Source organism: Nesoenas mayeri (genome assembly GCF_963082525.1).
Source record: "Nesoenas mayeri genome assembly, chromosome: 2".
In the NCBI taxonomy this organism is placed as follows: domain Eukaryota; kingdom Metazoa; phylum Chordata; class Aves; order Columbiformes; family Columbidae; genus Nesoenas; species Nesoenas mayeri.
Genome location: NC_137543.1, coordinates 123628600 through 123656573, shown reverse-complemented (window position 1 = coordinate 123656573; position 27974 = coordinate 123628600). Strand labels below are relative to the sequence as shown.

General features: G+C 41.1%; 1 protein-coding gene across 1 annotated transcript; it reads right to left on the bottom strand.

Annotated features, from left to right (window-relative positions):
• Nucleotides 1-10: 10 nt before the first annotated feature.
• Nucleotides 11-26877, bottom strand: THRB (thyroid hormone receptor beta; the record flags this gene model as incomplete). Its single annotated transcript, XM_080340021.1, has 7 exons — nt 11-252; nt 1730-1988; nt 6483-6629; nt 9828-10033; nt 12469-12616; nt 16116-16216; nt 26550-26877. The coding sequence occupies 7 exons, from the start codon at nt 26875-26877 to the stop codon at nt 11-13; spliced, it is 1431 nt and encodes a 476-aa protein (XP_080196147.1).
• Between the last annotated feature and the right edge of the window lie 1097 nt (nt 26878-27974).

The window sequence follows — 27974 nt, the reverse complement described above, 5'->3', positions numbered from 1 at the left end:
TCCAGTCTTTCTAATCCTCAAACACTTCCAGAAACAAGGGAGGGAAGAGTTCTGTGGGGCATTCCACCTTCATGTGCAGGAAGCGGCTGGCGTGGCAGGCGCCGATCATTCGCAGGTCCGTCACTTTCATCAGCAGTTTTGGCCAAAAGTGTGCAACATGGTGTTTTCTGTAATTAATGTAGTGTTCGAATGCCAGGAGGAAACCCTCTTGACACTTTTCTATTCTCTCGACGCAAACAAGGCCTGGGCGATCTGTAGATATAAAGGAAAATTATTGTTATTACTTATTGACTTTCAATGAATTCCTGATCATAAATCAGGAAAAACAGGAAGATTCTGTTGTTAAGAAGGAAAGCATGGAGACCAAGGACATCTAGCTCTGCCACAAACAACTTTTTTGACCCTGGATACCTCATTTATCAGTACTAGCCCTGTTAAAACAAGGAGATAATCCTTCCTTTCTCCATGCTTTGCCTACTTTGCCCATTTAGATTATAACTGTTTGGGAAGCATTTCCTCACAGTGACTAGAGCAACAGATTCCTGCTCTCAGCTAAGGCTTCTATCTGTATCTTACTGTGAAACAACTAATAAAGAATAACAAAATAAAATTCCTTGTCATATATCTAAATTCCAGTTCTTTCCCATCTGTTTTGCTACATCAGACCAGGGCTTTGATCCAGCTTTGGTCCACAGGTGAGCTGCAAGGGAGACTGTTATGGAGCGCCAAGGAACAGGAAAGGCCAAAAGTATGGTTGAGCATCTCAACCGGCACCCAGATGGGCGCTGGGAAAGCTCCTCTCGCAAGTCATTCTTCAGGAGACACTTCTGGGAAAGCAGGTCCTCTGAACTGCCTTCTGAAACCCCTACTCATGTATCACTGTGTAGGGGACTAGAAAGAATTAAAAATGTTTTGACTGGAAAGGTCAAGTGCTGTGTTGTGATTAATGTGGAAACCTTTCTGCCCGCGAGTGCTTGTAAATCACTGTGTATTGTTATTCAGTGCCCAGTCTTCAAAGTGGTCTTAAAACAAAATCTTGCCAAACCTGCCACTGCCCAAGAATGGAATTTCCTCTTTGGGTGGGCACAGGCAGTGGAAGCATATTTGAAAACACACTCGATCCGAGAGGGGAAGAAACTCTTTGGAAACCATGTGAAATGGTCTGTGCCGCTTCCGTATCACGCCACCAAAAGACCAGTCACAAATGGTCCCAGCGTGAGGAAATGGCACAGCTCTCACACGCCCGATAGCAAGCGGAGCAGCTGTTAAGTAGGAAAACAAGAAGGCACGTCAAACTAAGCACAGGACACTGATGGAGATGTGCGTGAATTGTGCTTCCCGCCCGGCGCATGACAGTGCCTAGGGGAAAAGGGAATTTATTGTAAGGACAACTGTTGCTAAATTACCAGTTTTTCATTCAAGGAAAACTGGCTCAGAATCAGATCTGCTTGCCTTCTGATGATCATTCCTGCCTCCTTCCTGACCACTGAACTGAGCCAGGTGTGTTACCAAAGCCACTTCTATGCCCATTGCTGTGAATACCCTGAATTTTTTTCCTAGTGCTTACTAAACTAGTTCTAAGCTGCACTGGGATTTAGAGGGAATTTCTCCACATTACCCTAGTCAGCACTAGAAGCTCTAACACACTGTATTTCTTTTAAAAAGAGGCTTGTGACAAAGACTAAAGAGTATAAAAGTGGTTGAGGTCCCAATATATTTCTGTTCTCACCTGATGACATGAGCAGAACAGCCTGAAGAAGGGCAACCTCGGTGTCATCCAGGTTAAATGAAGAAAGAGACATGCCCAGGTCAAAAATGGCATCAGACACTACGCCAAGACCCCCATTTTTCAGCTGGCCCCTTGTTACCGCCATCTCCCCATTTAGTGTTAAAGTCTCACTCTCGGGGTCATAGCGAACTGCTGCTCGGAGGGACATTATCTCCATACAGCAGCCTTTCAGAAGGATGATCTGGTCTTCACATGGTAGCTGCAGAAATTATAAATGGTAAAGAAAAAGATGTGCTTTTCAAACTGAGTAGGTTTTACAATTACAATAAATCCACGAGCATGAAGTTGCAGTTCACACCCCAGGATGCTACCTTGCGTGGTACAGCTGCTCTCCAAACACACTGCTGAACGGCTAGTTCCAGTGCAACGCAGAAACCTCCAAGACTCGTATTCCGGCTTTCAGAAACTGCTGGCAGGATAATATCCCACACACCCTTAGGAAACCTAGCGATGACACAGTGCTAGGGAAGTGGTCCTGGGCGAGATACTCAAAGCAAACCAAGCTGGTTCAGATGCTGAAGTGACCCAACTTGCAGAGGTGCTGCTCTCTGTGGGACTGTTCAGGTTGTGGGAGCATTACAAAATTAAGTTCAATACACCTGAAGAACGTAGCTTTCCCTTTTGCAGAGCATTTCACAAAGTGTGAAGGGTGAAGCAGACCTGTCAGTTGCCAGGTTGGTGGTAACACATACTATTGGCTTTGTCTCCCATCAGGGGTGGATCCAACTGAGGTGGCTGAAGCGGTCACCGTTCTCAGTTGTTCACCCTTCTCTCTTCTACCTCTGGGCTCCCTCAGCTTACAACTTAGTATAGCAGAATAAACTATAAGTGGGGCTGGTACAGAGCTCAGCCATCCCAGTTAAACTCACTTCCAGTCATACTTATTTCTTATCTGACCAGAGGAAAAGAAAGACATTTGGGAGGGACTGTAAGAGCAGCCTGCTTTTTAAACAAAAGGAGTGAAATACTTTTTTTTTTAATCCAGAAGAGACACCTCAATCAGTGGGATATGTACTCTTAATTCTTACAGCCTACTTAAACAACAGAGAACTTATTAAGCTATATCTAGCCTAGTAAGGCTGACCTCCCTGGGCTCTCTGCATTATTTCTGGACAGAGAGAAAATCAGTGGTACAGCTCCAGCTTTTATGCTGATGCATAAGGCATGATCTTCAGGGTATGTAGTTAGACTTGTCTTTTCCACAACGTTAAAAAAAGGTAAGCTGCCTGAATTCGTGGAGGTAGGTTCTGTATTTATAAAGTGTCAGCAGGATGCTGGAAAAATGTGTTCTGTTAAGCATGTCTTTATGTTTTCATAGGAATTCAATGATAGCAAAAAGTACCGAGACTATTTTGAGACTGTCACTAAACGAACAGCAAAGGGACATGTATATGAAAAAGCAACTAATTTCTACTTGGATTGAAAGGAGACAAAAATCCATCCATTTCTGACTCATATAAAGTTATTGTATTTACCTGATCTGAAATTCAAATTGAAAAAAAATCAAACCACCAATTCTAGGTTTACATGGCAACTGTGTGCTCGCCAAGTAAGTACCTTGATTTGGTGTAAAATGATGTAGAGTGAATGTCAGACAGTTACCTAATGCAAACAGAAAGCAGATGCCTCTTAGAGTTTTAAGCACAGAGCCAGCCCCAGTCAGAAAAAGGATTTGAATCATGCAGCTATTTTTCCAGCAGTGCCAACTTCAGGTGTAAACTGTTTGATAGACAAGAAAAATGACTCATCCTGTTCAGGGCAAATTACTTTCTCTGCAGATTGCATTCAGCTCAGCAGCAGCGTAGGGAAGGCTGCAGAGGCAAATGACACCATTTGGCAGCTGAGACTGAAGTAGGGAAAGAAACAGAGTAAGAAATAAAACTAAAATTTTAAAATAAATAAATGTGTGAGAGCAACCACAAAGAGATATTGGAAGAGGTAACTGTAGAGAAAAAAAGGGACATGAAACAGTGGGAGAAGGGAGAAAGGAGAAGAAAAGAAAAATTAAGAAAAAAAGACTAAGTAGAAGGAAGAATGGTGGAAAAGAAACAGACCAATGACATTTGGGAAGATATTTTGTGACTCCTCAGCTCTTTTATTAATGAGCCACTAAACCAATGAGAATTTCTCTTCCTACTTGAACATCCTTAAAACTTCTTCAATGGTAGTGGTGATCTGACTATGCCTGTCCTCTACCTGCTTTCCTAATTCTGAAAGACACACAGGACATCTGTTGCACAGATGGCAAGCCTCCAGTCTTATCTGCCAGCAGCAGCAATTACCAAAAACAGGGGGCTTGAAGGTCTACTCCCAGCTACACAGATTTTAATGTTCCCTACACCTATCACTTGGGTGTTGCTACCAGTACACCTTCCAGGAGTGTGGTCAACACACGTGACTGATCTGTCACATGTTGTCCTTTCCTTCTCTCTCCACAGGGACAAAAAGCAGAAGGCAGGAACCTGGGGTGCCTGGTACTGGCAGCCACCACAGGTGTGACATGACACCGTGCAGTTGAGCTGAGCTGGGCTACCTAGCAGAGTATTTATAATACAGAGCCTTAACCGACACGGAATCACTGATGTCTGTGACACCTAAACTCACATCATACTGATTAAGTGCTCCTCAACCTTCATTTTTTAAGCAGAAGTAAATGAGTTTTTCTTAAACTTCGGTTACTCTGGGATTAGATTCTTGCTTTGAGGCACAGGCCAGTTCATGTACAGGAACTGAGCTGGGCTCTTCCACTGCTTTGCTGGCTTGTGCATGTGCCCAAAAAAGAGACAAAGAAGCAAAAGGGGCTGTGGATATGTAAAGAGGCCCTGCCCGTCCTTCACAGAGACTTGCTACACTCTACACTTGAGTCTCTGTGGAAATCAAGACTGGGATGATGTTTAAATGCTTTGCAGGTCCTATGGGAGAAACGAGGGCTCCTTCTCATAAACAAACCCACAGCCCACACAGTGTTGCTTCTAAGAAAAATATATGGGTTAAAAACACTAATGAAATAAAGTTAACACGATGATGGTCCATCAAAAAGGAGGAAACATTTATCATTTTCTTTATGCTACTGCAGGAGCTATTCTATATGAGAGCTTGGAAGACAGCTGTCCTGTTCCTTTGCATTCACAAGTTGTGTCTCACTCTGCCATCAAACCTTGCTCTACACAGGTGTCAAGCTTACACAGTGGCTCAGCTGTAAACAAAACCAGTCGTAGCTGAGCTGTGTAACCTACAGAGGTCACACACAATGATGCCTTAAGGTCTTCATCGGTGCTTCCTGCCCAGCTCTGACACAGGTGGACCCACGGTAGCCAGGAGGGGTAGGGGATGTCAGACGGGCACTGCAGTCTGTGTATGACTGGCAAAGCTTTCTAAACTAAAAAGTCCACCTTGGTATGTTGCTGCAACTTCCCACTAACAAATGCCAAATCCAAGGAGACAGATTTCCTCAGACACTGAAATGCTGCATGGGCCTCTGAATCTATGGACACATTCCCTGTATTTTAAAATCTTCATGCTTGGCCACTATTTCATGCTTTCTTGGCTGATGGAGCCAATGCTGAGGTTAGCCAGGGAGAGCTATTTACACTGTGCCAACTACTGGTATTTACCTCTTCTTGTTCTGTAGGCACCAGAGGACATAAATAGCTCTCCCTGACATATTTTAAAGAAAAGCTGCCAGCCACAGAAGAGTAAAATACTATGGCTGCCTTAAACTTCCTTCCTGACTGCTGTTCAGTTACTAGGAGGAAAACTGTTCCCAAGTCAGGGAGCCCAGCAAACCCACTGACCATGGTCACTCCTGTTTTGAATGTCATACACTTGGCATTTCACTAGCAGAGTCAAGTGTTGCTCTGCAGCGTGGGCGAGCAGGCAGGCATCCTTCCATGGCCAGATTGGGGATATTTCCAGACTAAAAATCCTGTGGTTGTGGATACTAAGGGACTGACAAGAGTTAAAATGACTAAGATTATTAAGACTGAAGTATTACTCCAGGCTGTGGCTCTGATAACATTTTTTAAATTAGGAAAAAAAAAAATCATCAGATTCCACCTGGTCCCTTAAAAAAATGATACTCCAGTGTAAATTAGATCAGCCTAGGGCCTCTGTTATTCCTTATGTGCAACCAGCTCTACTTGTACATTTTACATGTGAGTATCCACCTGGAATGACAACCCATTACTTCTACAGACTCTTTTAAGCACAACCTCCCTGTTCAGGAAAAGAATGTCCGGGGAACACAATGAGGCAAGTGTCATTCCTGGATAGGGATGTTTTTTTGAATTTGAAGAATTTGTTAGTGCATAGACCCAACTCCACAATACTGTACCTGCCAATGAGCCAGAAAGCACAGAGGGAACTGTATGCTGGAAGATCTCATTAAACGTATCAAAGATGCTTCTAGACAGTCTCTTTTTGCTCACTTGCTTTGTTCAAGGCCACCTCTAAAGACACATTCAAGCCCCTAATGAACCATGATGACTTCTAGATGAACAAAATCAGGATTTCAGTAATCACAGGAAAAAGAAAATTCATAACAAGCCAGATGATTCTAGTCTCATCTGTTCTGAGTCTCTTTTCGATTTTTCTGGTTTTAAACATAGTGAATTTTTTAGTCCCATGCCAGGACTATTTTGAATAGTTTTTAACAACAGGCATATAAATGAGGAGTGCAAGGAAGTCTTCTTACCTCACAAAACATAGGCAACTTTTTGGCAAAATCCACCACTCTTGTAATCGCTGGTGTGATAATTTTTGTAAACTGGCTGAAGGCTTCTAAATCCACTTTCCCACCTTCTGGGGCATTAACTATTGGTGCCTGTCCAATGTCTTCTGGCTAAAGATATAAAGAAATATATTTAAGGGAACAATCTCTCTCAGAGCAAGTATTTTATACTCTCAACTTCCCGCTTGGTGACAGAAGATATGCTAAAATAACACTATTAATTTCATTAAGTAATGGCCATTATGCCACAAAATATCAATTTGCTTGTAAGGCATTTGTGAAAGACGTGACTGCACAGAGAAATGGGTGACTGCCATGCTGCTACCCATCCTGTGTGGGCAGCTGCATCTTTGTGCACATGCAGTTTCTTCCTTGTGCCTGGATCTGAATATTTTGTGGGCGTAGCTTAAAAATATAGGCATGTTCCTGTTTCTTACAGGTGATGAGATCTCTCCAGTTTCTCTAAAAGCAATGGAGCTAAGGTGACTTGTTGCCCCCAAGAAGATGCTCAGAGCTTTGCAGAATTTGGCTCTTTCACCTACTCGAAGTTCTGAAATCCTCCGTAGAACAGATTGCCTGGTATCACTGAGCTCCAGGAAACTGCCAAGGCCCGTTTCCAAAACTGGGCTAAAACAACTCATGACTAAGACTGGGCTAATACAAAGATAGTCTGGATAAACTGACTAGAATTTGAACTCGTCTGGGTAAAGTTTTGGTTGAAAATCACTTTCTGCATGACTTCAGCCCCAGGCTTCTCCAAAAGTAAAGAAAAATTATTTTGAGGATTTCAGTAGGGATATGCAAATAATAGTTTCAAGCAGAATCTGTGATAAGTGGTTTTTATTTCAACTACATTTTAACTTGTTCACCTGATTCTGTGACAGCTCGTCAATGTTACTATGTATTTTAAAAACAGACACAGCAAAGCTGTTCTGTTTGCTGAGTGCGGTTGTAAAAGACCGGCCAACCACCATGCAGAGGTTTCATTTTGTTCACATTAGAGAGTCAAAAACTGGATAAGACACAGAGAAGGAGGCCTTTAAGACTGATGGACTTCATGACATTTATATAAGGGCACTTAAGATGGGGAGATGCTGAAAGTGGCGTCTATAATAAAAACTTGTGCCTGCCAGTTTTTTAAAGCAACACATCACAAAAGATCCTTCCACAGCTCTTTCACCAATCTGAATCCAAATCTGACTTCTTTCAAGAAAACACTCAGCAACACATTAATGAAGCAAGCACCAATTGTAAAGGAACAATGAAGAGGACTGGGGTCAATTATCTGATGGTTCCTACTAAAAAACTCAAATAATCCCAGTTCTAGGCTCCCTCCCTCCCTGAAGCTTGGCAAACTAAACCACATTGTCTGTGTGCTCATGATAAACAACCTTCAGCACTTCCAAGCGAGAAGACCAAATGCTTAAAACCATGCATAACATTGTTATGGAGAAAAAGAGAGAACACAGGCTTTTCTTGGGAAAGTCAAAAGAAGTCAGGATCACTAGATAAAGCTAACATGCTCCAGAGGGGCATGCAACTGGAGAGCCCCTGCCACATAACTCATCTCAATAGGAAAAGAGGTCTAGACCTCAAGGAGCTCCAGACTTCAAGGAGCTTCTGCTGCTGAAGAACCAGCCTCTGCTGCCTGAGCACTGACTCACAGCTCCTGGGGCATGTGGTCAGCTCCTCTTGCTCCTCAACAGCTTCTGGCAGGGGCTTCCAAAGCCCCCCATCTGGGGCTGGCAGGCCACCATAGACCTTGCCTTCTGTGCTTGCTGCGAGGTGTCAGTGAGCTCCCAACACTTGCCTCAAAACCACTGGGTTTCAGTGTGTGAGCACTGCAAAGAACCAGGAGGCATCAAGGGCTGCACTGACAGGAGTTTGTTCTGGCCTACGAGCCAGCTGTGGAAGTCACAGCTGGCTTCTGAGCTCCCCATTGTGGCTGCCAGCCCTGCCTCTGCCCATCCCTCCTCTCTCCTAGTAGCCCTGCCATTACACCACCTCCTGCCCTGCCTTTGGGGACCACTTGCTGGAGGCTCCCCTCTTCTGTGACTGTCTCCAGAGCCTGAAGTCCCTCAGTGACCGCATTTTACGTGTCTCAGTCCTCACCAGCTTTCTACAAGCATCCTCATTCCCAGACCTAACTGCAAGCTGCCCATGCTTTAATTGCAAAACAGGTGATACCCAAAGAACAGCACTCCTATCTAAGCCACCAAATGCACTATTGCAGCTGCTTCTTGATCTGCTAAAACCAGTGCTGCAAACCTTCCTGTGCAGCACTGCTGGAAAGTGCTCTGCTGCTTCTTGCCAGCCATGCCTGGCTGTGGTTTCCTGACCGCACGCTACTACAAACACGCAGCCATTCATATAGAAATTTAAACGGTGCCACTGGAACTAACAGAACATTATAAAAGGGATTGGCTGGTTTGAATATATAATTTCTCTCAGCAATTTAACAGTGGGTCGAGATTCCCATGGTGAATTAGGCAGCAGGGGCCTAGGCTTGCAAAACGATGAGTGTTCTCTATCTGATTTGTTATACACATAGTGTTAAAGACCTCTGTGTATTCCAGACACGCAGCCTATAATCCTTCTTTTGTGCTGTATCAGTGTTCTGTATTTTGCACTTATTTCCTTTAAAAATTGATTTAGAAAAAATCAAACAAATCCTTCTCTAAGGCTGAGCATCACAAATCACCATTTATTTTCCGATCCTTGGTTATAGGCTGAAAACTTAAGCTATCTTGTAGTCTGCAAACCCAGTGCTATAGTGTACGTATCATCTTGCTTTCACTGAAATACACTTTTCCTTGCCAAATTTCTTTCAATTAATGTGTTTACTTTGGAATAAGGAAACAAAACCCATGAGTTATTAATAAAAAATATCAGCTTTCACCTAAAACTTTACATTGTTTTAACACTTACAATATGTTGTATGCTAGTTCCTAATAAAGACAACTATCCTTAGATACAACATATATAAAAAGGTATGGTATGCGTTATAGGCTGCTACTGCTGTTAATCAGGAATGAAATAATTTTTCTACTTTTTCTAATCATAGCACATTAAAATTATCCAGCTGGGTAAGCCTTAACTCAGCAACATGCTGTTTATCTTTTGAAACACATAGTCTGATCAAACACTGAGCTTCAGGAAAGAATAAGCAAGTAGTAATTATAAAAATAATCATTTTTTCGTATATGCCAATACACAGGCAGACAGGCCATCTTTGGGGTTGCAATGTTGAGAAGGAACTTCAGAAGAAAGAAAGGAACCTGCCTCCAAGAGCAGTGTAAAAGGCCTTACCAGAAATTTCCTTTTCTGCTTCCAGTGGCTTCCCTGTGCATTAGTGGCCACATGTGCTTCAGTAACAATTTTGATGAGTTCCCACTCCTCATCCGTTGGCTCTGGTTTGTGCCCAATGGTTTTCTGCAGCTCTTCCCGACGTCTCTTCTCTCGATTTTCTTCTATCAGCTTCCTCTTTGCCAACCGCTTACTGTCATCCAACACCACTAGCAGGGGAAAAAGCATGCAAAAATGGTAGGTAGCTCTTTAAGGTTGACTAAACTTCGGTATTTTCTATGCCTGAGGTACTAATTGGTTACCAACACGTTAGCTAATCAGGAAAGAAATGCTTTGGTAAGACCCACAGTTGACATAGTTCTCTTATTTCTGTCTCCAGCCTTCATTTTCTCAGAAGCCTGGATTGCAAAGAATGAGTTACTCTTCTGATAAAGTGATGGATACTACTGCTGCCTTCAGTGGCTTATTCTACCATAAAAGCTTTGTTAGGACTCAGACAAAGCAGTGTTCTAATGCACTTGAAGTAACCCATGTTGGGTAAGATGCACTTCTGTTTTCTTTACAGCAGTTCCAGCATGATCACTGCTCTGAATTCCGTCGAACACGTTCTGGTAAGCCAGCAGAAGATGGATTTAAGAAAAGGGGAGCACTCATTCACAGGAGGTTCAATTACCTGTTGCATGATGTGCTCAGGAACAGTCTGCCTTAGGCTCTTTCTGTAAGTCCTATCAATGGTGCCGTTCTGTAGCATTCCCCTGGAGTCCTGCTACTTCCAGTGATGCCAGACAGCCCCCAGGGCCCTGACCACCACTGAAGGTTTTAACCTGCTTTCCATACAACCATACATAGGACATTTAAACAGGCTGGCCTGCTTCAGCAGAGGGGAATCGTTCTGATCTACAACTGGTGGTGGGCAGGTAGAAGCACCCAAAGCCCTGCTTGCAGGCTTCTGTCCACACATGCTAACTCAAAGGTGTGAGAATCCCTTCTCAAGCTGGGGGACAGCTGGCCTGTGTGCCCTGCTCAGCGACAGCTCCTTTGGTGGGTACATAGGTGCAGCCCACAAAGGCCATAGTGGCTCTATGGTGATGGTACCTGCTGGACAGAACTGGGATTTGGAGAAACTTCTCACTCTGTACAGCTGCTACCTGGCTGATGCCCACTGCTGCCTGCGGTGCCAGACTGGGCTGGGTGCGAACTGGTGACCCAGGGTTATCCAGCCCCTCTCCTGAAGGTCTACCTGGCTAAAATGAAATGGTGTCACCCCTCATATTTCCCTCTAGAGCAAGGGTGTCAAACTCATTTTCACCAGGGGACACATCAGCCTCGTGGTGGCCTTCAAAGGGATGAACATAATTTTAGGACTGTATGAATGCAGGAGTATTTAGTTTTATGTAGTCCCAACATTACATTCAGCCCTTTGAAGGCAACCGTGAGGCTGATGCAGCCTCTGGTGAAAATGAGTTTGACAGCCCTGCTCTGGACAGAAGGCACTTTTAAACTTTACATTAACAATTAAAAATACAAAGTTAGAATATTTTTTGTTGTCTATCAGGCCTGTTTTCCTGTCATTTCTTCTGCAGAGGATTACATCGCCCACAACCATTAACATTAATGCACTGGGGAATTTATGTGACTTTCTCCCATTTACGCTAATTGAAGTTATCAGTGTAAATCCCTGTGAAATGGCAGGAAAAGAAGATCCCTAAGAGTTAATCTTACAGCCATATTTTCTAGTTCCTTAGAATAAGAGTCGAATTCTTTGCAGTAGATAACTTCTTCAGGGCTAAAAATAAAACAAACAACTGCAGGATGACTCATACAACGACATTCAATTTCACATCCTCCAGAATTTTCTAAACAAGATGTTTTTTTCTCAAGCAAAGTGTCCATCCAGATGCATCTCTCCCTCCTCTCCTGCAAAGCGTGAACATTCCTACTGTTACTTAGCCTGGTAAGGCCAGGAAAAGGTGCAGTCTAGTGAAAGATAAACAAAAAATGACAGCCCTATGAAAGTGGTTTGATGCAATGAGCATAATTCCCTGGTACAAGTTATTTAAAAAGTGCTGGCAGTTTTGCTCTACTTTACCAGTCTTCACAAGAAAGACATCGAGGTGCTGGAGAGAGTTCAGAGAAGGGCAATGAGGCTGGTGAGGGGCCTGGAGCACAAGTCTGATGAGGAGCAGCTGAGGGAGCTGGGGCTGTTCAGCCTGGAGAAAAGGAGGCTGAGGGGAGACCTTATCACTGTCTACAACTACCTGAAAGGGGGTTGTAGCATGGAGGGTGTTGGTCTCTTCTCCTGACTAACAAGTGATAGGACAAGAGAAAATGGCCTCAAGTTGCACCAGGGGAACTTTAGATTGGATATTAGGAAAAACTTCTTCACCAAAAGAGTTGCCAGGCATTGGAACAGGCTGCCCAGGGAAGTGGTGGAGTTGCCATCCCTGGGGGTAGATGTGGTGCTTAGGGACATGGTTTAGTGGTGGACTTGACAGTGTTAGGCTAATGGGTGGACTTGATGACCTTAAAGGCCTTTTCCAATCTAAACAATTCTATGATTCACTAGTCAACATACTTTAAGCAAAGACACACTTCAAAAAAAAAAAGAAAACGAAAATAAAAAAACCCAGAAAAATATACTTACAATCTGTTGCCATGCCAACAAAGATACATTTTTTGAAGCGACATTCCTGGCACTGATTTCTTGTTACTTTGTCTATCACACATTTTCCTTCATATTTACAGGAATAGGTTGGATGGAGGTTTTTCTGAATGGTTCTTCTAAAAAACCCCTAAGTGTAATAAATAAATACATTGGAAAGCATTAGCACTGTGCAATTTTTTTCAAATTGAGAGCCATTTTGGTTTGGTAGGAATGTACCTAAATATACGAGATAACATACTTCATGCCATGAAAACTCTCAAAGAAGAAAAGAACAAACCAGTTTTAGAGTGTATGGCATTTATTTTCTTAGTTTCATGAAACATTTCCTCCTTAAAACCTGAAAACACATTGACATCTTTGGCAAGTAAAAGAATAAGTAATGCTGTCTTTAGGGACAAATATTGTCGGACATGAGGTCAGATCCTAAGCTTATTTGAACTTACGTGAACTTATGTAGTTCCACTGAATTCACTGATTTATACACCCCATAAACCCTGGTCTGAGATAAAGAAATCAGACATAACTTCAGACATAACATCTCTGAACATTACAGATCTAATCCTGGTACTAATTTCAATACGACTTTTCTCATTGACTTCTGCAAGAGCTGGATAAGCTTTCCAAGACCACAAGATATGGACAAGATATGCTGCAAAGCAAGAAATTTAGACTTCACTTTATTTCAAGTTTCACCATTTTTTGAGACTATGTATTTTCAGCAATGCAGCTTGGGACCACCTTGACATAGAGAATACACTGCGACTCTGGTCCTGTTTGATGGAGGCCACTGAGAATGGCTTTGGTTTCAAGGAAAACAATGGCAAAATTCAAGTGAGATTTTACCTACTGAATAGCCTCTTTGGCTGGGATTTTATCTAATGAATAGTCTCTTCACTCCACTAGGCAAAAGGTCTGTTTTTAATCATGTTAAATAACACCCAGTAAAATCTTAGAGCAGTGTGTAATTTATTTTAACACAGAATGTTGAATTAAGATGTATGGATAAGTCTGTGTTTCAGCTTGAGCTCCTAACTCCAGTGAAGACAATAAAAAGCCTTGTCCTCCTTACAGTTTTATCTTACAAGATCCAGCTCAAGATAAGAGTATAACTACTTCTTCCTGAGAAAGACCTGAAATCTCAATTAAACTAAGTTGCATAAAGCATGTGTGTGAGCCTTTGCAAAGCTGGGACCTGTTGGGTTGGGCCAAAATCCAGGATATTACAGGTAAAAAGTCCTTATGTGGGGTGGGGATCAGGTTTCAAACTCTCATCTATCCAACAACTGGATTTGAATCCATTCTCAACCCTGTGACAAATTCCTAGAGACAGGACCTGCCCCTCTCCTCCCTGAAGATCAAGGATGGCTCTGGACAACCAGGGACATGGGCTAAGCTCTAGTCACATGCGAGAGATGGAAAAATCTCTGATGAATCTCACAAAGTGGTATCCAGCTCCCGTTTTCTAAACCTTGCATAGGATCTAATGTGGCTCTAGCTTTACAATGGCAAGGCTCTTCACCACCTGTACTGGGACCAGCACATTGCACCTTCCCATTTCTTTGCATTTCTCAGAAACTTTTTGCAAATAAACTCCTTGATCATCTTTAGATACAAAATAATACAGAAGCCGTTCTCAGTATTTGTCCAAACACTTAATCACAGAAGAGTTATTTTCATCAATAAAAGAAAGCACATTTTATTGTAAGGCAACTACTCTTTTCCTAAATTCCTCTGTTTTGCAACTATATAACAATAGATGCAACGGGTACAGTCTGGAGAAACATTTCAGTGATGTCAGAACCCACTGTTGGTTTATTTGTGTTTAAATTCCTTACAATTTACTCTTCAAAAACCATGTATAAGGTTGCTTTGTTCATTAAAGCACTTTCCAAAGAAAAATATTGGCTGTCAGCCCTGATTAATGTTGTTACAAAAATTGAAGTGATTTTGAGTGGAAGCATGTAGTAGATGTCAAATTCATTGAGAATTAATTACATATAACTTTACTGATAAATCATACAACTTGAAGTGTGTAGGCAGATCCGCCAAAGCATGGGTTGAAATTGTCCACACAAAAACCCCCATCTTGTACAATAAATACATTTGCAACAAGAACAACAAATAAAACCAAATCAAAACCAAAAAACCCCAAACCAAACAAAAATGGTCTGTCTGTAAGCCAAGTCTAAGCAAAAGAAAAAAATTAATTACTTTTTTCAAATTGTTAGCTCGGCTCCTTGTGCACAAAAGCATTATTTTAAATTGTATATCAGACGGAAGAACTGTATCTGAAGACAAAAGTAGATTTTGTATGCTGTATCTTTAAAAGAGCCAGTAGGCATAAAAAGAAATGCTTCAGTTGGAGTAACAGAAACTTCAGTAGGAAAGCTGGTGAGAGATACAGCAGTTCAGCTGGGAGCAAAAGATACTTCATAATACCACAGTGTCACTCACCTCTCATTATACCTGAATTAAGTAATATTCAAACATTTGATGTTTTGTTATTATCTGGTACATGGGATGCAAATGTCTTAGAATCAGTTGTTCAGTTCTACTGGTTTTTTTTCAGAGATAAATATTTTTTCATACATATTATGTATTTATGTGTATAAAACAATTTAGAATATTACGATAAATCTGCTGTACTTAGGATATTTAGGTCTTTGTACATTTCATAAATTTAACTGAGGGCAATGCTGTACAACTGAAGCAACTATTTCAACACAAGAGTTACTGTGGTGTGGGGTTCTAAAGCCAATCCAAACCCAAAATCTCAGATCCAAATATTGCAGATTTTGGGCATGAACAGAATATAACTTCTGTGGCTTAGTCCCATGACACTAGCCCATGAGATGCACAGTCCCATTTGTTTAGAAAAACAATAATTTCTTTTTATTTTCTGTGGGAAAGAAAAGCTTTCTTACAGGATCTCAAGCTAGTCAGGCAAATTTATGGCAGTGAAATCATGTAAGATGTGCCTGACCGTGTTACTCATTTTTTTTTTCTTTATTGACTTGCCCAAAGCAATCTCTTTTTAAATTTTTCACGCAGCTTTGGAGATGCAATTTAGGGCTGAAAGCACGTTTCAATATGCTAAAGAAGTCAAAATCTGTTTGAAACTGTTTCAACTGGATGTCAATGCTTCCCAAAGTGATGGTTGTTACTGCTGTATGAGCATGTGGAAGGGATTTTGATTTTTGCTTCTTCCCAGCGATGATGACAGGCACTGAACACTGTTAATCACTACAGACTCTTCATGGCCATAAGCAGAGTCTCAGCTGTTGCATCAACAGCTTCACTGGAGTTGCTGGGAGTGTGCTGATGTACACTGCCTGAGAACATAGCCAAAGAAACGTTACAAATGGAAATGTAAAAGCTAACAGTTCAGCAGCAGCAAATACAAATCTGAATTTCTCCTTTTCTTTTCAGAAGTAAACACTGCAAAAAATCAACTACATTCCTTATGCATATGGAGGGTAGCCAGATACGGCTTATCATCAGGACTGGATGTTCTTATTCGCTTCTAATCTGCCTTTGTTTTATTTGACAGCACAGTTCAGGAAGTCTGTATAATGGAGGAGCTGGAGAGCTATTTCTGATTCCCACTTCCCCACCGTGTCATTTACCTTGCAACCTTCGCAAGTGATGCAGCGATAATGATATCCGGTGGCTTTGTCCCCACACACTACACATAGCTCATCCTTGTCTAAGTAGCTGGGTATATACCCTGTAAAGAAAAAGAGGATGTGGCATGTAAACTTGATATTAAATGACACATTTGATATAAAAATATTGTATTACAGTCCACTGCAGATCTTGTCTACCAGCCTCATACTTCTGAAGTCACTGAATTTCCTGAATAAAAAGCTCATGCTATGTTACAGACTTATTTAAACATAGTCTATAATATTTTCTACTTTTCAGACTGTTTCCGCATCTCCTGGTCAAGAGGGAGAAGTTGGAACATTATTATTGTCTCCTGACTGAAATACTACCTCAGAAAAAGAAATGTATTTATTATTACTTCAAAGGCTTTGATGTGAAAAAATAATAGCAGCAAGACATGCAACATATTTATATTTTCTGTTTCACAAAAACCCCAATATACTTGTATACTGAAGATGAGGTCCCAGTTTGCATGGTGACTCAGGGACCTGGTAGTAAGAAATATTGACTGAGGAATAATTTATTTCAAAATTGCTTCACAGGTGTGGTTAGAGAAGTACCAGCAACAGACAGCCCAGGCTGTATTGATCATACCTGACCTGGGTGTGTTCTGCAGGAACATTTATAATAATATAGCCTAAATTTAGGGTAAAATACGTGGGCATTCAAATATGTGTGTGTGTATGTGCATGTGTTAGAATGACATTTTCTCTTCTGAAGTAGTTTACCAGACACCCAACAAATGAAATCAAATATTACTGCTATGAAAAACATTGGCAATGCTTGGTTCTTTTCCCACAATGACATTTGTTTTGATAACATAAACATATTTTTAATTTGAGCAACAAAACAAAACAATTCTGATGACAACCAAAAAGTAATTCTAAACTAAAGAGAACTTTTAAACAGGCTAAAATACAAATATTTCAAAATATCTGTTCCTATGACTCATAGTTAATGGAGTTATGGTACAAACCTTTTCCTTCTGAAAAAAATCTCTCTGTAAAGATGTAACACAGAGATCCCAGATTGACTTTGAGTAGAGGCAAGTGCAGCTACTGGTGGAATCACATAAGATTATTAAAGTGTAGTAAATATTCCATAGAATCCCAGAATGGCTGAGATTGGAAGGCACCTCTGGAGGTCATCTGGTCCAACCCACCTGCTCAAGCAGGGCCACCTACAGCCCATTGCCCAGGATCACGTCTAGCCAGCTTTTGAGTATCAGGAAGGATAGAGACTCCACAACCTTTCTGGGCAACCTGTGCCAGTGCTTGGTCACCCTCACAGTGAAAAGAAAATACTATTTTATTGTTTTTGGAAGGAATTCCTTGTATTTCTACTTGTGCTCATTGCCTCCTGTCCTATCACTGGGCATGACTGAGAAGAGTCTGGCTCTGTCTTCTACCTGATGGGGGACTGGGTGTTTATAAACGTGGATAAGACACTCCAACCCCACCTTGAACCTTCTCTGAACAGTCCAGGCTCTCTCAGTCTCTCCTCATAGAATAGATGTTCCAGTCCCTTCATCATCTTCATGGCGCTTTGCTGGACTTGCTCCAGTATGTTCAGGTCTTTCTTGTACTGGGGAGCCCAGAATGGGACCCAGTTCTGCAGATGTGTTACACCACAGCTGAGAGGAAGGGAAGGATCACCTCCCTCAGCCTGCTGGTGATGACCTTCTTAATGTAGACCAGGATGCTGCTGACCTTCCTTGTCTCAAGGACTCACCGTTGGTCATGTCCAACTTGCTGCCTACCAGGAACCCCCAAATGCTTCAATGAAAAGCACCTTCCAGCCAGCAAGGACCCAGCCTGTACTGCTGCATTTATTATTCCTCCCCTAGTGCAGAATTTAGCATTTCCCTTTGATGAACTTCAAGAGATTCCTCTCATTCTACTTCTCCAGGCTGCCTAGGTCGCTCTGAATGGCAGCACACCCATCTGGTGTACCAGCCGCTCCTCCCAGTTTTGCGCCATCTGCCAACTAGCTGAGTGCAATTTATCAGTGCACTGAGGGAGAGTCCTTTAGATGTGGCTGCCTATAATGTTATCCCTTGCCACTGGCTTGCTGAACCTATCTGTACCACCACATGTTCGACCAGAATCCAAGCTCTCTGCCTTTCTGCAGCCCTCACACCAGTATGGCTTGGTCCAGCTCGGGGACTCGGCACACCAGAGTCACATGGAGGGCAACAAGTAACAAGACTCAGGGAAGCAGAACACTGTTGGAGGATGCTGCAAGAAGGATGGCTGTGATCTTCCTGGGACTGACATCCAGGAGGGCCAGTTCAGTAACAGACAGCTTAAATTAAAGTGTCTTCCTAAGGCTACACTTGCCAGAGGTTCTCCAGAAAGAAAACCCCAAATCAGAGAGAAAATACTTGAAATTAACTGAGGTTAAAATACTTGAACTTTCTGAGGGCTGGAGAGTGGATTAGGAGAAAGTAAAGAAAGAAGGCAGCAAGAAGTATTTGTACGGTCTACCTCATATGTCTAGTTTAATTTTGAGAACCTCAGATTACAGAGGAACATGTATCCCTTTTCTGTAATGCTGGGAAGCAGGAGCACTCTGAAGCCACGCCTGGGTACCTGCATCTCAGGTTTGCCAGTACTCCCACTGGCATCTGAAAAGGGGAGCGGCAGAAAGAGCTCAGATCTTATTGATGTATCATACAAGTCTATAATACAGCAAAATATGAGATTTACATTCAGGTTACATTTCTCCATGATTAACAAGTTTTTGAACAAGATAAAGACTGATGGACACGTGGAGCTGGTCCTGTGACCTTGAGGGAAGAGAGACAGCAGGGTTTCGACTCTAATTTACATCACTGACTCCTAATGGACATTATGCCAGTGGGGGATTAGCAGAGGCTATTATGTCCATCCTGCCCCCCTTTTGCTCACACCTGCCTCTGCACATGCAACATATACACAACACGGAGCTGATACAGAGGCAGGAGGGTCAGCAACGGGATGCAGAATTTTCCACTAAATTTCTCATAAAGATTAATGGCTTCTTGTTATTGCTCGTTACTAGTGTTCACGAAATGCAGACTTAGCATAGCATAGACTATGTCCTCTGAAATTCAGGATCCCTGGTTTGCTTCCTCAAGAATTACTTCTGAGTTAAATGCCTTGATGTTTTTTTTAAGTATATAATCTGGTTAGCACTGCTCATGTAATGGCAGCTTTGTTCTATCAGAGGAGCAGGAGATTACTTGTCTAAACATCTTCATTAAATATTGATGTATACAGTAGTTTGCACATGTGACCACTGGTGTTCATCTCCTTCTGGAGTTTCATTACTTTATCCAACCTAGGAAATAGTTTCCAATCTGGCAGAAAAGAAAAATCTCCTATGGGCACTCCTAGCCAGAAATTTAAAATGGCATCCTGATGTGCAACCACATTCCCAGTATTGCTGCATCAGAAATATTAAGTGCCAGATATTTAAGCTACTTAAATGTTAAATATTATGATCATAACTTTTGCAGGATTGTACCTATGTCACAAAGTAAGCACACACCTTGAACTTTTCTACTGATTCAACAGGAAACATGGATAGAAATATCACTGGCAATAAAACCATGAGATAAACATATTTTTTTCTTTCTATTACAAATCTGAGAGCAATAATCACACTTTTGTATATTTTTAACCCTCCTTCCAACAGCTAATGGGATCAGAAACTGCTAGAAAGTAGGAAAAATGGACCTTCAGCAGTATTTTAAAAATATCTAATTCACAGAAACAGACCACATGCTAAGAGGAATAAGGGGACTCACATTCTGTTCATACAAACTGTAACATCCACTGCAAGTAATTTCTAGTAGTTCCAAATATCCAGTCTGATCTCTGTATAAATTCAGTGCAATTTCATTCGTAAGAGGTGCAGATAAGCAGCCTCAGTGCATCCTTGCTGCTACTCAGAGTTAGGAACAATATCAACAGGAAGAAAATCAACAGGAGGAAATTCAAAAGCATTTTTGTAAACCGGGCACCAGCATGGAAGCTACAAATAGTGCAATGGAGATTCTTGTGGAAGCTGTGGATGGCAGCAGAGTCATCTGTTGGATGGTTTGAGGAAGAAGCAGAGCAAGAGACTTCTCTCAGTCCTTACAGCACTTGGGTGAAAAAGAGGAGGGATAGACTCACAGGGACTTGTGTCTCACATCAGCAAGTGCTTTGGCATCTTGCGTGTTTAATAACTCTGAAGCAAAAATAAAAAACTCCTATGTGGAAGAAGCAGATGCTGTCTGGACAGAGTAACCCAGGTGTTCTCTTGTGAAAGAAGAATGTCTGATGATAAATCTTACAGGAACATTGGGTAGGTTCCTATTTCTGGTGTTCATATTTCACCCTTCAGTTCTTGGTCAAAACCTCCCAGGTAAATAGCTAAGAGGAACTGAACTGTACATTAAGAACCAGCATCATTCCTTGGTCTTTCAAGCCTCCTTCTGCTGTATTCTGGCATCTTCATGGACTTCAATCTAGTGCATCCTGTATGACCCTCAAAGTTAACTGTCTGTCAAGTATGACTTGACATTGTTCATCCCAATGCCCACCTTGTATCTCTGCTTTCAGAGCATAACACCAATGAATGACCTTGACCTGCCAAGTCTGGTGTTTCCCCTGCAGCCTAAAGTATCTCCTTTGCTCCCCAGTCTCCCACCTGCCAGCCTGCCTAATCCTACTCTCTTGGCAAGGCTAAGTACCCAGCAGGACCAGTCACCCCTATCAAGAAGAATATGTTGTATAATCCATTATAACCAATCTTGATGGCAATTTACAATCTCTTTTAAATCCTAACTGTAGCTTCATAGATGTGTGGCGAGAAACAATTCCCTTCAACAGGAAAATACGCAATGAGTTTGCCCCAGCAGCTGTAAGCACAGAAGGAGATCTGCTAACCTATGCAGCCATCTGAAGTACGCTGCTTCATTAATACTGTATGCTTGCTCTCTCCAATTACCATTTGCAGGAATGATACCTTAAAGCAGTAGATGTGACCCTGCACTGTGTAACAGACTGGAGAGACATAGATGAGACAGTAGCTGTTCTTGCCCAGTGCCCCCCCACTACAAGGCAAGGAAAAGCTATTTAAGTGAAAACAACCCCCCAAAAGGATACTATTTCCCCCCCTGTACCTGGCACACATTAGATTCTTTTGAGAAAAGAACTAATTTTGATTTTTTAGAGTATCATTGCACAGACTTGACATCTTCTGGTCTGTCTCTCTACAGACAACGTAATATTGGCTTAGGGATTAAACCACACCTTAAAAAAATTCTAGGACCCAAACCACATTTGACTACCAAATAAGGAGATGAGTAACGTCAACTCAAACAGTGTCTGTATACCAGATGTTCCTTATTAGTTTGTTCCTTATCCACCATAGGCTTATAGCTTGCAAGCAGAAAAAGCCATTTTTACTACTGCACAAGACACTTGTGTTTTACAACCATTATTCAGTATTTTCATTTTCACTGTACACTGGCAAAGAGTCATGTTTTAAATACATTCCTTGAAATCTTTCTTTCCCCCATTTGGTATGGCTTGCGTGACTAGAGATCACTCACTAAAATGAGGAGTTTAGGACTTATCAGTAAGTTCGTATTCACTTATGAGACATTGCGGTGTGAAAATGAAAAAGATTAAATTAATTACTACCTTGAGAACCCCCAGCTGTACTAGAGCTGAAAAGAAAATTCATATGGCTGTTCTACTGATTTCATAGTCACATTGTAACTCTCTGCAAATTAAATTAAAAAAAAGAAAAATAACAAGAACCATCCAGATATCCTTGATACACTTGTCTAAAAAAAGCTTTAAATGGAGTGTTTATCGGAGAAAGCACAGAGCTGAGTGAGAAAAAGCATGCTCCATTCTTGTTTGTGCTATTATCAATATTGATCTGACAGGCTGTGCCGATACACGGATCCTTGTTTCCCACTTTCTTTAAATTACTCCCACTGAGAAAAATTGCTTATTTCTCCATTGAGCTTGGAAGCATAGAGACTGTTGTTCAACAGATTCACACATTTCTTTTTAGCTAACCAGCTTGCTTGTCCACAATTTTGATCTTTGCTGACATTCTTTGATTTATGGAACTACTAAGATTCAGGAAGAGATTCTGCAAAGATCGAATTCGGAACATTTTTTAGAGTCTCTTTTCCCTCCATGACTTTTCTATGTATTAGCCGTATTCCTTGGGCTGAGTCAGAAGCCTTATCAATGGTAGTGCCTTTTGCACAGATGTGCTGAAAGCATTTTAGCCCAAACTGTGTTACCACTTAAACGGCTGTGATCAGTACTGGACTTGCAGCCATTACCAAGTTACAGGTACAAAATGCATTACTGTAGATAATGCTCAAGTGCCAACCCACGCAACTTTTCTTCCCAAAAGTATTTAAATGTTTTTAGAGACCATACTGCAGTATCACAAGTAACTCACCTATTTAGAAATCTAAGTTTTACTACTGACACAAAAGCAAAGTGTGACTTTGTTCATTTTCCCAGCCTTTAATTAGTTTCATTCAATTGGCTGTGCAAGGGTTAGAGTAAAGGAGTTGAAGACACTTTTTGCTGCTGGCATTTTTATTAAAAAAAGAAATATAATTTCAAATGCATAATGATTTGCTGAATAAGATGCCAATTTTCTGATCAGTGCCACCCCCTCAGATGGGTGGTCAAGAGCAAAATTAATAATTTTAGGTCCCAAATAATTGTTATCATACTGGGAGCTTCTCTGCTGCAAAGGCCAAAGCTGACAAATGCTCAGTGTTTGTGTAAATTGATTATATGCACACATACTCCCTGCACTGATGAGAAAACTTTTTGACATAACTTCCATGTTGCATTTCTTTAGCTATTCACAAAGTACCCTGATGTTTTCACACTGCTGAGAACTCAGTTGGGGCTAATTCAGTCGTGTACTCTAACAGTTCTATGCTACATATTCTCAGCTGCATGTAAATTGCCTGAGCAAATACAAAGGGAAATAATAATGACAATTACAATTACAACAATAACAACAATAATCACTTTCAAAGCCCCATTTTCCCACCATACCAAGAAGCCTTAAAAAGACGGCATTAACCTCACCTTGTACCTGGGAAGTCAGGTGAGATGCAGGGCTGAGGAGCTGGCGCTGCTACAGCCCGACTCCAGAATTCCCACCTACAAACCCTCAGTTTTTGGGGCAGCCTCTGGTTACTCCTGGTCTGCCCTTGCAGACCCTGAAGTTAAAGTCCAACTTCAGAGACACCCGAGGGCATCTTTTGTTAACTTTGTCAAGGAAGGGACTCTGCAAAGGGAAATGAAAGCCAACTCTCATCACAGTTTTAACTTCGCAGACCTACTTCACATGTTGTCCAACTGGCCGAACCACGGCGCACACACCAAACAGGTGGATACTGAGGTTTCCAGACCTCTGGAGGGATTTCTTTTGTACTTTCCTAACTGCACTGCCCCTACCCTGTCACTGGGTGCTCCTCCTCACTGTACAGGGGGTGTGAGGAGATGCGGGGACACTTTTGCCGAGCTGCTCAGCCTCTGTGTAAGGTCAGGGTGGCACCATCTCCCTGGGACCATCACCCATCCCATGGCCAGCAGCACCCTAAGTGGGGAAAAATATCCCACTTTAACCTCTCTGGGACAGAACTGGGAACAGCACCTCGTTCTCATGATGATCAGCCCTGTTCTGCTCATCACATTTCACACCCCGTGTAGAAAACCATGTGTATCTGGTTGCCTGTCTCCTATCGCAGGATGAGATCCAAAAGGGCTTCCTTCATAAACCAGTAGGTTCTTGCAGGAACGTTGTGCTGCTGCCTTCTAACAGCATGCACTACAGCACAAAGGAGAACGGAGCAACAAGCAGATGCAAAGCTAAAACCACACCTCCATCTCTTGATTTTCTGAAGCACATTTTTTTTCCTTTAAAGTTCAAGTCTTTCCTCAGAATTTGTGACAGATAATGAGGAAATAATAGTTTTTAATGTACTGTAATAACTGGAGCAGCTTAAGTGCTTTCTTATATTTTAGAATAACTGGCTATACTTTCTAAACACTTATTTTTTTTTCCGTTAGTGACACGTTGTTGGTGTCTTTGGTTCCTGTTTTTTAAAATTATTTTCTGAATTCTTTTAAAGATAGAGAAGTATTTAAACTTCCCTTCAGAAATGACAATTTTTTCAGCATCTAAAACATGGATTTTTTTTTCTTCCCAGAGGGAAAAGAAGACTTCAACCATTTAATAACTAGCGAAAAGTTTTGATAGGAAAAGACTCCATGTGCAACCGTAAAGTACAATCCGATTTGAAGAGCATATTATTGAGATTACTACAAATTTCAGGGGACTAACAGAAACAGCAACTGCAACAATCAAGACTCATCATGAACACCTGCTTCAGGACTTAATTTTGCTTTAATGGGCTATTACCAAGGCTTCTCTAAGAAACTCCCTCGTCCCCCCCAAAATCAATTTTGGATCAATGCAGACACACATGCCTTGTGTAGAGCCTTCTGTTCTTAGGACAGGATTAAAAGATTCGTTAGTTTTACGATAGCTTGGTTAAAAGATGGAAATTAAAAACAACAAAAAAAGAGAAGACGCACATGTCCCACACAGTTTAGATCTCTTCTGCTTAACAAACTCAGCATTTGCAAAGGTTTGACAGACGGGATGCAACTTTTTATTGATTATCGCAGTAATAAGGCTCTAAAGAATCCCAAAGCACAGTGCTCAGTCTCCGTGAATGATCAATTAAAAGCCGGCTTGAGAGCCTGCTTCCACCAGAATTTACTGCCATTTCTTAGTGAAACTGAGGTAGCACAAAACCAGGGCAGACAAGCAGTTTTTAAAAACAACTCTGTGTGCTTTGAACCAAATGAGTACAAAAACTTTATACAGAGCAGGAATATTATGGAAGAGATATTGTATTCTATTCCTTCACTGACTTCGCAACAGCAAGTCTCTATTTTCTCTAAGTTAACCCTGAGCTCTGTTTTTCTTTAATCAAAAATAAGACATAGGAAAAGTCTAAAAGAGTTATAAATTCATTATATAAAACCCAATAGCAGATAAATAGCCTTTAAGAGAATTTAAAATATTGCACAATACAAAAACAGACATTACCCACAGCTACATTTCATCTACAATTTGATCAAGTTCCCACAGTTTTCTAGAACAGGATTTTAAAAAATATTTCATTTATTATGAAATACAATGCTATTCAAAGTATAGAAATCAAGACTTTTTCTACTGAACATATAGATTTCTTGAACAAACTGCTAATAAATATTGCCTGCACAAAGGAAAACATTTCAGTTGTCCATGTTGTTAATAAGATTAAACAGTCTACTTTTTACTCTAAAGCCACTTTAAAAGTAGTAAACATTGTTTTCTCTGTCTACCTAGTTACATCAGATTCAGTGGGCTTTTGGATAACCGCATACAGAAAATCTGGTCTTAGGCAAAAAAGGACATTCTGTTGGTACAACAGACTGTGTATTTTTATTCTTTAGCAATGTGATTTCCAAGAAACACAGAGAACGTATATACTGTATGCATCAGATTGCTTGTCTGAATTCAGAACAAATAACACCAAAAACATTTTTAAGGGTTTGTTGGTATTCTGGGCTCTTTTTGAGAGGTGATATCTGCTTTGCTTACTGGAAAGCAACAGAATAAATTCTAAAAACAGGCAATGATTTAACCCTGAGGGATCAGATACTGCACTCTGATTATCTCTCACCAACATATTGACTAGATCAACTTTTTGGATGCAGAATAGTCTTTGTTGCACAGATATATTATTGAACTTTCAGTCTTTTTTGCTTTGCATAATCAGAAACTACATGGTTTTCACTTAAAAGACAGCAACTCTATTCAATGTAATCATTTTCCCACACGTATTTACCGTTCTATTTTCAAAACATTTTGCCTGAGTTGAGGAGTAAACAGAGTTCACATTTACTGATAACAAGGACTCACACAAATTGTTTGTATGCAACCAGAAACAGAGCTTTAAGATGCAGAACATATAATGACGACATTTCAAAAGAGAAACTTTCTTATCGAGCTCACTGGTGAATAGCAAATGAACTTAACAGCCCCAGCAAGCAGAAAACATGCAATAAATATATTTGCAAATGTCTTTTACAGATTAAGAAAAAGTGCTTGGAAATCCTCCTCGCTCACCGAAAACCTTACAATCACCTAGCAACCTATGTTACTGCTGCTTTCAATTTTGAACAGGCAGCCTTCACAGTCAAAGATGTATCTGAGCCAACTGATGCAACTGTAAGTTTAAAGCAAAACAAAAAAACCAAAACAAAACAGAGACTTTTGTTGTTGCTGTTGTTATTGAAATAAATTGCCCCTACCTTTCTTCTGCGAGTACGATGGCGACTGCACTTGAGAAAAAGTAGGTTTTTCTTCGGTGAAATATTCAGGTTGGTTGTACTGATTCAGGGCCATGTCCATGTCAGAGTACTCGCTTTTAAACACGTTTCCAGGGTAACTACAGGTATAAGGCTGATTCACCGCCCAGGCCTGTTCCATATATATGTTGTTACTGTGCAGGACCTGAGCATCGCAACTGCTGTAACCCTGATTATCTTCGATATATGTGCAATAATCAGTGGACTGCATGTAGCAGTTGCTACTGGCAGCTGGATGCACTTCATAGATTTCTTGCATACAGTAGTTCATTTTGTTACCCTATCTCAGCTGCTACTTTACATACACACACACATGCATACACAGGCAGGCATGCATACACATGGAACCGGAGAGAAGCAATGAATATACACCAACAAAAGTCGACCGCGAAACAGCCCGTTTTACTTTGGAGCGGCACCTGATGTGCTAAAATCCTATTTATATTGGGACGGCTTGTGAACTCCCCTGCCAGTCAAACATATTGGGAAGCAGATTTATGACAGTCAAAGGTCTTAATCTGTGACTGTAAGTTAATTCCAAGGGAAGATGGCAGGCAGGTAGCAATGACCACCAGACAAAGAAGCGATGACCCGACAACCCTCCTGTTCCCCTCGTTTGTCTGGAATAATCATTTTATAAACCACTTCCAGCCTCTTCCAATATGATTAGAAAATGATTACTAAGGCGAGGACACAGTTATGTCACTGTAGTTGTCAACTTAAGTGTGAAGCATTATAAAGACTGCTTAAGAACTCCCAGAGGGGATACGCTGAAAATCCTAAAATCAATAATCCTGTTTTTCAGCATTAAACCATAGAAAATCCAATAGTGCTGTGCTGATGACCCAAACAGTAGTCTAGTTTTACAAAATTTAGCAACTTAATCTGTCATCAGCTTTATTGATTTTGGTTTACAGAATTACATGCATGAATCTCCCCAGCCTTCCCCACATACACAATCCTCCTCGCTGCCCGGTAATGCATTTACGGGAAAGCAGCTTTTCTAAACTTCAGTCATTCGACGAGGTAATTTCTATTGAGTTCAACAGGTGGGAAACTTCAAAATAATATAATCAGCAAAAAGAGCACTGCTTAAATATTATTAATAAACTAATTGCTTTGCTGTTCTGTTTTGTTTTCGTTTCTGTTTCCATAATGAAGTACTTTTAGAACTGCAGAGTTTCCAACAACAGACTGTGTAGGGTAAGGAGGGTTTTTGCTCCTTTTGGCTCACCAACGAGCTATGAATATGTCAATGTCACTACAACAAAAACTATATGATCTTATGATTGCTTAAAACACCCCAAACCTCAATACAATCGATATACCTTGCTTAATCTGTCATTCTTTTTGACCTAAAAGAAATAA